Here is a 13319-nt window from a genome sequence, read left to right as displayed (position 1 = left end):
TAGTCCATGGTGGGGCCCAGACGTATATTGAAAACATTCCGCTGGCAATTTTAATATCTTGCTGCCCACCTCCTACCTTAACCATGCAAAATCACTGTCACACGCTATCACTACTCACATTTTCTGGAGCGCCTGTTCTATCTTCCTTAAAGCATAGGCCTCAATTCACCTGAGTTACATTGACTAGTAAAACTGTGGTCTAAAATAATCACTCTTTCCATGGCGGGTGGTAAAGGTCACCAACAAGGCCATTTATCTTGAAATGAAGATTCCTTAGGAAGACAGTCTTCTGCAGCTAGGCTGTTATGTTCCCCAGGCTGCAGAGTCCTCATTAACCAGTAAGAATTACTGCAGGGAGATGACTGGAATGTTCAAAGTAAATAAGACGGAGTGGGTATTGTGGACGAAGTATAGACGGAGGGGGTGTTGTGGACGAAGTATAAACAGGTTTTTTTTTTTTGGGGGGTCTCCTTTCCATGCTCATAGTCTTTGCAATCATTCATTGCCTAGGAAACCGGCAGCTACTCTCTGGTGTTTTAAGTTGGAAATATAGTATTTCTTCCCAGTGGCCCTGTTTTGTTTATCTTGGCAAGGTGGCTTGATAATTAAGTCTATATGTTACTGCAGAGTAATGCCACAGTCCCAGTGGCTGGCATTTCAAACCAATTTGTCTAGGTTTCTTTCTGACCCTAAAGTGATCTAAAAATAGATAACCAAGACCTCTACGTCACTCTAACGGACTGTGCTAGGATAAGGGATACAGTTTACACTGAACTCTGTACTCCACAACTTACTACCTTTGTATTTCACCTTCGATTTTTTAAATTGATGAATTTTTCTTTTCTTTATGAATATTTTTGCTTTGGGAAAACAATTCTAATGAATGTTTCTTCTTAAATGTTTATCTACACAATGCTTGTATATCAACCCATAGATCTGTGTATATATATTACATATATCTTATAATGTGTCATGTAAGAGCTGTTTTTTGTATGCCTACTATGTGGTAGAAGTTCATGGTTTTCATATCTTATATCCTTACAACTATCTGATAAGACAGGTATTTTATAAATCCTACTTTAATAAATGAAAAAATGGTAGCTTGCCTATTATACTGTTAGAAAGTAACCTAAGTGGGATTTGAAACAAAACCCATGTTCTTTCTACTAGGCCATACAGCATTAAGATTCTAATGGCTATTTTTGTAAATATTTTATGTAACTCAACATTCAACTCAATATTTGTTCAGTACTTACCTTGAGCAAAGTCCTGTAATTTCAGGAATGTCAAATCTGATTAATACTAGTGAAGGTACCAAGTTATTAATATATTAGCAAGTGGGCACATAGGTGTGTTGGTAATTCCCTATGTGTGGCATTTGCATTTCTACAATACATATCCGGGCCCATGGAATACTCAACACTATTTAACCATCTTAACCTAGTAACTGGGATTTTGACATAATCCTGTCACCAAGTCTTGAGTCCACACTATCCTTTCAACATTAATTGAGCATCTATTGTACAAGGAGAGCTGGAGCCAACTGGCACTGACTACTTACTATATTCCAGGAGCCATGGTAAGTACTTTACATTCCTATGTAATCTTGCTTAGGCCTTAGAACAAGCAGTTATTATCCCTATTTTCAGATAAGAAAATTGAGGCTCAGAGAACTTAACTTGCCCAAGGTTATAGAACATTAAATCACAAGAAATAATAACGTCTTTCCCTAAAGTCCACACTATATCTTGTCTCAACTATAAGAATATACAAGACCAAGACCCTGCCACTTCAAGGCCGTAACAGATCTTAGATCCTGTTTTTTATTCAATGACTTGCCTCTCAATTTGCTTCTACACACAAATACAGCCCATACTTCATTTCTTTATTTTTTGTATTCAATGGGGCTTGCTTAAAACTGGAAAGCCCCAGTGGGCAACCTATGTAAGTTACAGGTGTTATATAGATAGTGATTTGATTGAAAGGAGTTAATAAGTAGTGCTAACAGAGTAGGGCAGAGCTGAAACAGCCTATTGTAGGGATTGTAGGACAGTTAAGGTAAGAAGGTTTGGGCTTTTGATTGCTTCATGGAGTGGATGGTTGAGGAGACTTGACCTGTGATAAGTGACAGACTAACCAGGTCATGTAGGCGCAAAGAGACAGGGGCAAGGAATGGGGAGCAGCATGAGACCAAGATTTCTCACAGCAGAGTCAAAAGAGAAGAGAGAGTTGGAGGTACAGGGTGTGCTTTGAGGGTGTTATGTCTGTGTGCGTGGGGGAGGTAAGCCCTACAGAAGTCTGGAATTAGAGAAGCATAGGAGTGCTTGAATAAAAAACAATGAGAGACAATGAGGTCATAAGGGCACAAAAAAAGAGGGGAATTTGCAAAGGGGCTTGAAAATAAGAAAGGAAGTTGGTTTTAGAAGTCTTGAGAGGGTGCAGACAGGAAGCCAGTGCTGAATTCTGAGAAGAGGACTGAAGTATATTACGGCAAGGAAAGGATGCCAAGCCATCCTTGGTATGTTCCACACTGTGCAACATGCTAAATTTGGTGTGACCAGAACACCTTCAGCTCTACAAAGACTTTCATCTTTGTGTAGGTTAAGTCACTTAGCTCTAAAAATGGTTTTGATCAATCAATCAATAATATATAAACAAACCATCAAGATTTTTTTCAAAGCATCTTTTGGTGCTTATAAATTTATAGATCTCACATAAGATTTATAAGGGGGAGCAGGAGTTTCTAATTTGGATTGAGTACAACAAATCATCTAGAAGAGAATAAGGAATTTAAAACCAAAATGTCAAAGCTAGGAAAGAACTGGGAATCATTTCAGTCGTAAAAGACATAAATCAAAGACCCTCAATGATTTTTTTTCAAGCTAGCTTGAGAAAATAAAAATATTTTCAGTCTCCTCAAAAGCTTTTAATAGTAAACACTTTCTTGTGTCTCCAACCTACCTCACCCACATTCAACCAGAACACTGAAATCTGAATTTCAGAATGTAGTTTTCTGATTTGTATTATAAGTGCCATCTGTAATTTTTCTTCAGTCCAAGCATTTAAGAACGAATTTGTTGAACGGTAGATTAGACAAATAATTTAGAATTTTAATGGAGGCACATAGGGTTCAAAAATCTGGCAAAGCCACAGAAGCTGCTCAGCCATTAGAGATCAGGGAGGCAGAGCCTGCAGCGCACAGACCAGGCTCTTGAGCCTGTGGAAAGTGGGCGGGGTCTTCCGCCTCTGCTCAAACACAGCTGTGCACTGGCCCTTCAATCACTCTCCTAGTATAGAGCAGCCGCAGTCGCCTCCAGACCCTCGGACGGGGAGCCTTCCCTGAACAAGCCAAGGGCCCTTCCCCACGTTTCTGAACGCACTCTGTATATTCAGAGGAGCTTGTGGAAAACTATTAACAAATGAAGCCCCCATAATTTGCTATCATTGAACCTCAGACTGAATCCTTTTAAGAGAAATGGAATATTAAGTACATATGAGATTGACTGCAGCCTTCCCATGAACAAAAAAAAAAAAAAAAATACAATGAAATAAAAATAGACTAGATAGGTGCTAACCAAAAAAGTTTACCAAAGTAATAGCTTACATTCCACAGTTCTCAAGATTATTGCAAATACATAGTTGACTGACCTGGGGCTGTGTTTAAGTATAAAATGAATGGAGGTTCGGTTGTTCTTCAGTTATGATCCCTGAAGTAGTCAAACCAGATAATCTGGTTTAAAAAATCTTATAGTAGCTGGATTATAAATCTCTCAGTGACCATTGTTAAGTCTGACTGTGCTAATTGATAGTGTATAGCACAACACAGTGTTTAAAAAGTAATTCCTGACTCCAGGATTTTACAATCTAATAATTATCTGCTTTTACTACCTAAGTGGCTCAAATTAAACAAATAACTGCAAAACACATATTTCACTTTGCTTTGTAGTTACTGACTGAAAAAAACAACAACAAAAAACCAAATCCAAAAAAGACTCTATCCTGCAGGAATGCTTGGGATGATATAGAGACTTAAATTTCCTGGGTGAAGAAAATAAGACACACAGGACATTTTAGGGAGGTCACGGATGCTTCTTTCTTTTTCTTTACTAGTGGTTGAAAGTCACAAATTCTGCAACCAGACAGCCTTGGTTCAAATCCCAGCTCCACCACTTTTTAGCTACGTGGCTTTGGATAAACTACTTAGCTTCTTTGTGCCATAATTTCCACATTTGATCATGAATATAATCATACCCACCTCATAGAGTTATTGGGAGAATTAAACATGACAATCCTGTATTGTCACCGGGAGTCAAGAAATGCTATTTATCACTCCTCTACCTTTGTGTCATCTCTACTTAAATTTACAGAAATGCTCTCCTTAAATAAAGTTGTCCATTACTAACAAGAGAGAAAATATGCTTTGTAAGAAAGAGAAAGTAGATTGCTTCAGCTATCAGTTTGTTTTGTAGTCACCACAAGGTGTCAATCTGTCACTTGGTCAGTCAAAGAAGTCAGTATTTTTGCTAGCAAAGGTGTCCACAGGCTAATAAAACCATGTATTTACCTCACTTGGCAGGGTTTTACCTCACTGGTAAGACCCAGCAGAGAGGCAAGTTTTCTCCATGAATGCCAGTCACAATTTACATCATCTGTTGCCATGATGTTTTCTTTCCATAAGAGTAAAACGAAACATACTGAGGTCACTGAATAAAAGTGACTTTATACTGTCACTTTTGTTACTTTCTAGATTACAACTTTCAATGTTAGTTTCAGCCATTTGTACTTTCCAATAATAAATGCATGAACATATTTTCTTTCTTTTTTCTGCAAGTCAGCATTAGGGAGCAGAGGGCAAAAGACTCACTGCAGGCTAAGTATTAACTAGTCCCATCACTGCTCTAAATTAGGAAACCGTGGAAATACAGGGTGAACTACTTCAAGACAGAGAACTTTCCTGCCAGATAGAGGGATTTGTTTCTGGTTGCATCTTTAAGCCAAATATTAAGAATCTTGAAGATTACCCAATCCTCTGATCTTTCCTACTGAGACAGATAATGGAAAGCTGATAGTAGAGTGATAGCTGATACCTGTGTCTTCAGATAGTTGTACCCTTTCCAAGAACTATAACTCATACTTTATAAATAAAGACTTTCAACATAGATTTAGAGCTTTGAGTAAGATTTATCACTTTTGAACAAAAAGATTTATCCCTGAGGTTAGCCAGTGGCTATTAGCCATAATCAAGTATTTACAACATCACATTAAAAAAGGATGGGTCAGAAGCTAGATAATTCAGAGAGAAAGCAAAGTAGCTCCCAGCTAGCACAACCCCGAAGGTCAGACAGGTAATACTAATTGTCAATCCAAAAGCATAGCCACCTTGCCAAAATGCATTTTAATAATAGCACTTTTGTTTAAAAGCACTAGGACTCCTGTCTATTCTAGAATAGCAGTGTTCATCCTCCAAGAGGGGATGAATTCACACCCAATTCATTACAATCTGCTTCTGTACAGTGTCCCTGGAAGCTGCTTGCTTTCTCAATGGGGTCGACTTAACATGGGATATGCTGAGCAAGTTATAATGCTTTTGCCAAGAATACACACACAAACAACGGTGCAAAACGCATGGGAAAATAATGCTGTCAGAGTGTTCCGGCACTCAGTAAGCTTCAGACCCTCAGTCCATTCAAACACCAATAAAAGCGTTTTTACCAAATGGCAAACACTCATTTCTTCTTACAACCAACATCACTTAAGGATATCAAAATTCTCCATCATCAGCTGTGTATAATAGTACCTGGGACTTTTAATTTCTCCCACCAAAAGTATAATACAAACTTCTTCCCAGACCAAATGCTTAAAGCAAAGGCTGAAAACTGTTTTAAGAGCCAGTCTGAGAAACTCAGCAGTTCTGAGTCCTCTCTCATTACAGCTCCTCAGTTCTGATGGACGGTGGAGGCCAGGCCTCGGGAACCTCCGAGACTTGAATAAATGCGTGCTCCACTTTAAGTTAGACACTCTCTGATCTGCAGTGGTCGCTACACACCGGATCTAAGACTAATTCCCCAAAACTTTCAGAGGAGATGGACCTGGGTGTGCTGTGAACTCCCAGAGTGGGTCTTAGAGACTGGGTCACTGCTTGCTTGCTTGTATGCCAACCTGACTGAGATCCATTTCAGAACTCTTTGGGGCACACAAGGGATCCCGGCAGAGGAGTTGTCACAGTGTGAAACTCTCTCTCTCTCTCTCTCTCTCTCTCTCTCTCTCTCTCTCTCTCTCTCTCTCTCTCATCTTATATAAAAGGCACTCTCTTACCTTATACTTCATCTTGGCAGCGATGAATTGAGCCGTTTTCCTACACTAGTTAGACTGCATTGAGCACTGGCGTATCTGCCCCTCCATCGAGTGTAGTGCTAAATGAAAGTGAGAACGGTCGGTCCGGAGCTGGGCGGGTTTGTCAGTTTCATCGTTGAGCTCCCACACAGTTGTGCAGCAAAGCCTCTGAGCTCACTGTTTTGATTGAGGCGGGCCCATCACGGACTATATTTGCATACTTCCCCGCCATTGGCTAGTGGGCCAAGGTACTACGATGTCCCGCCCACTTCTTAACTTCTGAAAACTGACAAAGAACTTGTAATGTGATCATTTCTTTTTACATTATCAGAAAAAGTGGAAAATAAAACAAAGTGGAGAACCGTTCCCAACCTTACTCCACCCCCCCCAAAAAAAAACCCGGGAAAAGGAGATAAATTCTTTTTAAGATTAACTTAAGTTTTAAAGAAATCGAATTCACAAAGCAGTCTGACAGTCCTGTTTCCTGTGACCTAGCAACTCCTTCATAAATCCATTTTATTTCAAAGCCATTCACCTCACAATCTCTACATGAAACGAACTCTGGGGAACAAAAGGTTTTCTGTCTCCGGGCCCCTTTTTACTAACTACCCCTGCTGATATCTCTCTCTCTCTCCTTCTCTCCTCCCTCCCTCCCCTTTTTTGTGGCTGTTTGCTTTTTTTGTTCTTTTCAGTGTTCAAAGTACTTGCAACGTCAGTCTGCAAGGAGCCAGAATACAATTCTCCCTCAGTGAAAAGGAACTGCCTAGCCCAGGCACCAGGGTTTCCCTAGCCTTCTTTTCACATGGGCCTCCCAGAATTGAGTGTCAGCCACATTAAGCGACCTTCTCTGGCTTTGCGGAGGATAATGGTTAGTTAGATGTGACCCCTCAGATGGGGCTGGACAGTGGACGCCCTATACATCATCACTGTCCATGAAGTCCTGTGTTCTTTGATGGCTGGTGTTTCTAGCTCCAGCTTTGAACACTGAAGTTTTTCCTTCTGAGCTCTCTCCTGAAGATTGCCTATTAACCCATCAACACTTATTATCCAGGGAACAACAACAACAAAAAATGCCTACTGTTTGATAAGCCTGGTTAAAAAGTCCAGTCTCTCTTCAGTGAAGCACAGAACATTCGGTTCAGCTTCATGATTTCTGTAGAGAAAGAGATCACCCAGGAGAGGACAGAAATGGTCAGCTCCAGAAACTTTTCTGAAGCATAGATAGGTGAGGGGAAAATTCCTTTTTCACTGGGCCTCAGGATTCAGACTTGGTGAGTACAGACAATAGCTGTCCCTGAGTAGGACGGACTTCAGCTAGACTGAACGACTTGGATGGAAAACTCAGCCCTTATTTTTTTCCTGACCAAGTTGGACCAGAATCAGGTTGATTTGACCCCGTCCCCATTCTCAGTGGATTAAAACTACTTTTATGATTTTAGCAAAAAGAACAAGAGAACAGCTCCCCTACAAAAGTGGTTTCCAGATCCAGAGCTCACAGTTCAGCTCACAGTTTACTATGGCACCCATTCCCTGGACATGACCCTCAGGCGGTCATAATGAGGTTGACACACCGGTTCTGGCATCCACTAGGCCTTGCTTTTCCTCATTTAGCCTTAGAGTAAAAATGAGCCTAAGTGATTCTGCAAGGTCTTTTTGAACACAAATTAAGCATATAGCATATTGCACTGCAAGGCTCTTCCTAACAGTCGTTAGTTTGCAGGAAATTGGTTTTGGTGTCTGCCTGGATTAGTCAAAGGCCTTTCCATCTGTAAGATGAGTGTTGTGGCCTCTAGGAGATCGAGATAACATTCCTTTGGCTTCCTAAGCAGTAAAGCTGAATCCTCCTTCTGTTTTGTTTGATGAGTACTATTGAATAGTGAACACTATCTCACCCCATTTTAATGCTTTCAGTTTCCCAAAGCATGTGTTAGGGCTTTTTGTCATTTCATTCTCTACTTAGAAAGCTTAATTCACACCAAGTGGCCCTTCCGCTTTCCTGTTTCTGTTCTGTAAGGCACTTAAAATCTACCTAAAGTTCATTTCAAGGTGGTTTGGGTCATTGTTAGTTATATAAAATTATATAAAGAAAAGCACAAGGGTTTTGGAGTCAGGTAAACCTGTGTTAGAATCTCAACAAATATCTTAACTTCCTAATTTTGGTGTCCTGAAGTGTAAAATAGAAAAAAACAAAACAAAAAAACCCCACCAAAACTAACATCTACCTGCTAGGGTTAGAATGAGGAGTAAATGAGATAATGTGAATAGACGTTAATAATACTTGGCACATAGAAATACCTTAATAAATAGTTGCTTATCATTAATTATTATTTTAATATTAAATTTATGACATATTATTTTATTATTTATTATATAACACTATTACTAAATATATAAATACTAGTAATATTTAATTATTTAATTAATTAGAACTATCATCACCATTAGATTGTTATTGATAATTGTGGTAGGAATTCAGGTAAAGGGGAAGAAATCCCCTCATCTATATTTCATCCTTTCTAATTTAACAAATATCAATTGAGCACCTACCATGTGCCAGGTACTCTTCTAGGTAGGGAGACAACAGCAGCCCAGACAAGTTCTTACCCTCATGGAGCTTTCAGTCTAGTGGGAGTGGAGGACGATAATTCAATGAGTGTATAGTACAATCCTGGAGTAATGAATGCCATGAAGAAAAGTTAAGCAGGGAAAATTACTGGAGGAAGAGACCCGGATTGTCTTATTTGAGAGCAACTGGTCAGGTAAGCCCCTCTAAGGAGATAATATTGAAGCAGAAATCCGAATAACGTGAGGGATCCACTCAAAGAGTGGGGGAGAGAATATTCTAGACAGAGGAAGTGACTGATGGATAGGGCTTGAGGAGGAATGAGCTTGGTGAGTTTAAGAACAGCAAGAAGTCCAGGTGCCCCACAGCGGGCACCCAGGGGAGGGATGCAGAGGGCTAGTACAGAGAGGTAGGTGGTAGCAGTTTGGATTTTCTCTTGAGTGAGACAGGAAGTCACTAGTGCGTTTTGAACATGGAATGATGTGATCTATTTCTCTATGTTTTCACCTTTTGTTTAATCACTCAAGGGCATCAGGCTATTGAGCTCTGGGTCTTAATGCAGTTTATTGAATTCAGGTAGTTATTATTTTATTGGTGTCATCTAGAATTTTTCCTTCAACAACCTTTGGAGAAATACAAATTCTCACAATGCATAAACAGCTGTCTCCCTATCTATACCTGCGAATAGGAGTGTAAAAATACTGTTTTAACTGGGCTATATAAATGCTGCTGATTGATTTATGGAATCACCTTGGTACTGCCATGGGCTAATATGGGCTCCCACCCTATCCTCTGCCCAGCAGCGTTCTTTCCTACTGATGGCCTTGCCACCTGCCTGCTTGTCTGCCAAGGGCTCTGTCTTTCCAGATGCTCTCTCATGCAGGCAGGAGCAAGGGAAATGGCATCAAATGCCATCCGAATGGCTTTCCAGCTGCCACTGGGTACTAGCATGATGACAGCAAAAAATCAAGAGGATGTTCAAAGGAAGACATTCATTGTTCCGTCCGCAACTGGAGAAGAACCCATGTGGCTGCTGTCTAAGAATGAAGGGCAAAGTCAGAGCAAGTGAGGACAGAAAGCGACCTCGGGAGTCATCTAGTTGAGGCCGTCCTACAGAGGACAGAGCTGCTGCTCTGAGGGTGGGCACCCTGCACAGGGCTCCCCACCCACCCCCGTTTGGGTCAGGAACACAATCAGTGCTTTAGGTCAGTTTTCTGTATCTTGTCTTTCTTTGTAGTTTCCCTGCCTGACATCTCTCCCTGCTCCCACATCACACTAGCTGTTTAATTTCTAGAGTACAGAGCTGATTACATCACTACTATGTTTAAAAACCTCTAGGGACACTTCAATACCTTTAAAACAAAATCTGCACACTTTGGCATGGACTGTAATCTGAGCCCACCCTCCCTTTCTGGCCTCATCGCCCACCATCCTCTCACCCCACATTCTAGCTACACGGGGTGTGGGGTGACTCACCAAATCCAAGGCATGCTTATGCCGTCCTGACTTTGCACAGATGGGTCCCTCTGCTGAGGATGTCCTCCCTTCACTCCCCTGCTATCAACCAAGCCCCAATACTGACTTTTGTGCTTTCTTGTCAACAACGCCCACCCTGCCCACCTCGCCCTTTCAGAACTAATTCCTCCTTCACTTTCCTATGCCGGCATTGTGCCTGGAATACGGCCTTATTATCAGGCTCTTCTACATGGTATCGTCATGATTTGTGGATGTCTGTTTCCCCAGCTTCAAGGTGAGCTCCAGGAGGATGCGGTGCTATCTTGTCACCATTGTGTCCCCTGCAGGCTTATACCTTATAGGTGCTTAAATGCTTGTTGATGCTTAAATGCTTAAATGCTTATAGGTGCTTAAATGAATAAGATGATAAATGCGACTTCAAAGAACGATATCTGGAGGTTCTGCCTGGTGCCCATGAAGGGAATGGGGAAATCTTGTGTGTGAGGGCAGGAGTGCAGGTTACATTTACTAGAAGTGGAGCTAAGATGCACCTTTTCAGAACCAACTTGAGCCCTGTTGCCAGCTGTGGTTCTTGGAAGGGGTCAGTCTGAAAACTATGGCTTGTGGGCACCTTTTAAAAATATGCCTTATGGGCTAAGAATAGCTTTTACATTTTGAAATGGTTGGGGGCAAAAATCAAAAGATGAATAATATTTCATGAGATGTGAAAATTATGTGAAATTCAAATTTCAGTGTCTGTAAATAAAGTTTTATTGGAACACATGTACCCATTTGTTTACACATTGTCTTTTGAGCTGCAATGGTAGATTTGTGTGGGTTGCATCACAGGCAATAAAGACTGCAAAGCTGAAAAAATGTATTATCTGGCCCTTCACAGAAAAAGTTTGCCAACGCACACTCTAGAATAGTGTAAGACCTATCCATCCCTGAATTCAGACTAAAGTATAGATCCTTCCACATCCACAGAGAAACAATCTAGAAATACCCATTCTAGCGCCATGTCTTACCATTTCTAATTTGATACCAGTTTTTTTAAAAAGTCGACACGTACCAAAGTTATTTCAAAAAATAATCTGTGGCAGCAACTTTTCAATTCTACAAGTGTCCAGAAAGCTCCCCAAAAGGGATGAGCCATTGAGAGTTTTCTTCTTCAACCCAATTGGCCCCTGGCTCATTCAGCCTTCATTGAAACCCACTGCTGCCAGGTCCTGTGCTAGATATTCACAACCATTATTTCATTCAATATCCATTTACTATAACAATCCTATGAGGTACGTTGTAATATTCTAGTTTTACATGTAAGAAAAAGGGAGACTCGGAGAGGTTCTACAATTGGCACAAAGTTACAGCCGGTGAATGGCAGGCCTGCTATGTGAATGCAAGCTTTCTGGCTCCTGAGTCTGTGCTGTATTATACTGCCCAAGGTTTCCTGTGGGTACCTTCGTTGTCTGAGTGGCCATTTGTCAGTTCAATAAGGTAAGGTCTCCACCCTAGTGGGACTAAGCCAAACTGAGGAACAGATATTGTTCCCAAGTTGCGATTAGAGCATACAAATACACACACACACATACACACACACACCTCTTGCTCACTTGTACTTTCAAGTCTATATGTAGTCCCTCTTGCCTGCCCTCCTTTCCTCATTCTTACTTATAGCCCACCTTTCCCCCAGTTTAAACTCCATCTCCTTCTTAAACCTTTCCTAGAAAATCTCTCTGTTGATATTCCTCCCACCCTCTGTGTCTCTCATCACCTATGGTCATAATGCTTCCCAAATCTGACCTCCCTTAAAATAACAACTGTGAATGCTGGGACTTTTCCTCTTTAAGTTGGATTCAGTAGGCCTGGTGTGAGGCCTTGGAATCTACACGTTAGAAAAGATCCTGAGTCTGTATACAGTTTTATGTGTGTAGCGTATCATTTAGTGCCTCGTTATTACCTTGCACTGTTTCATCTGTGAGAGCTTCTTCTCCACAATGAGATCTTAAGTAACTTGCAGAAGGGGGTCCTGTCTTTTCTTCAGTTGTATCCCCCTCTGCACCTACGTGGGTAACTGAATCTCATCTTCTGTCTTCTCAAAGCCCTATGTCTTGTCCATGCACCCAAACTTCACTGATGTCAACGTGGAAAACATGCCACTTTCAGCAGGCAGGGGAAAGAACACCTCTCACTCTAGGCAATAATCAGCCCTCTTTTATCTGTTGAGCTGGTCAAGATCTTGGAACGAATGAAAATCTATTATTAGAGACGAACTCCAAGAGCAACCTCTAATGCTTGCTTCTTCACGTGCTGTGGAATGAAGCTTTCATTCATTTTCCCTCCACTAATGTTTTGGGACAACAGACCTCATGAAGGCCACCCAATCCCAACGCTCCCGTCCCCACTTTTAACAATAGTGTAACAGTGTCCTATGAATAAACTCTATTTTCTGAAAGAGTGGTTAAAGGCCTTGTTTTAAAAATATTTGTTGCTCCAGATGGAGGGTGGTGTCTACTAAAACGGCTTGTCGACTCATGATTCTTGAATTACATCTAATTTGGTTCCTTCCTGACGGATTTCTTATTTTCACTCAATGATGAGCCACCTGGGGTGGGGTGGGGTATGGCTCTAAACAGCAGAGATTAGAAATGATTCCTCTAGATTTTTGTTTCCTGCATGACATGGTGGATTTTCACACTGTGAAGAATTTACAAGGTCGCACAGTCCCTTTTCACTCAGCCAACTTTATAAGTGTGTCACTGTTACTGTCCTTTTAAAAACCCACCACGCTCCTTCCCCAATTCCTTTTCCCATTGCCTTCTGCTTCCATCTCACACTCTTTGAGGTGGCTTTTAATCTCCCCAAGCGTGAAGTACTAAAATTGAGTGTCCCCTCAGTCCTTGATTAACCATGAAAGAATGCACGTAATACCGTGTCACGAACATGCTACTAAGATCCTAACAGCTTC

At 41.0% G+C, this 13319-nt stretch overlaps 1 protein-coding gene across 4 annotated transcripts in view; it reads right to left on the bottom strand.

The window, feature by feature from the left end:
• The window catches only part of NEDD9 (neural precursor cell expressed, developmentally down-regulated 9), a 176694-nt gene that overhangs the window by 38577 nt on the left and 124798 nt on the right, over positions 1-13319 (bottom strand). Inside the window, exon 1 of one of the 4 annotated variants that reach the window (XM_019743001.2) lies at positions 6316-6500. The exons of the other annotated variants lie outside the window; for them this stretch is intronic. Within the exon in view, the coding sequence (XP_019598560.2) occupies positions 6316-6327 (12 nt within the window). The 5' untranslated portion in view covers positions 6328-6500. Of the gene's footprint in view, positions 1-6315; positions 6501-13319 lie in introns of those variants that run through there. 4 annotated transcript variants of the gene reach the window in all.

This window comes from Rhinolophus sinicus, linkage group LG06, assembly GCF_036562045.2.
Source record: "Rhinolophus sinicus isolate RSC01 linkage group LG06, ASM3656204v1, whole genome shotgun sequence".
NCBI lineage: Eukaryota > Metazoa > Chordata > Mammalia > Chiroptera > Rhinolophidae > Rhinolophus > Rhinolophus sinicus.
This window is presented reverse-complemented; position numbering and strand designations above follow the sequence as displayed.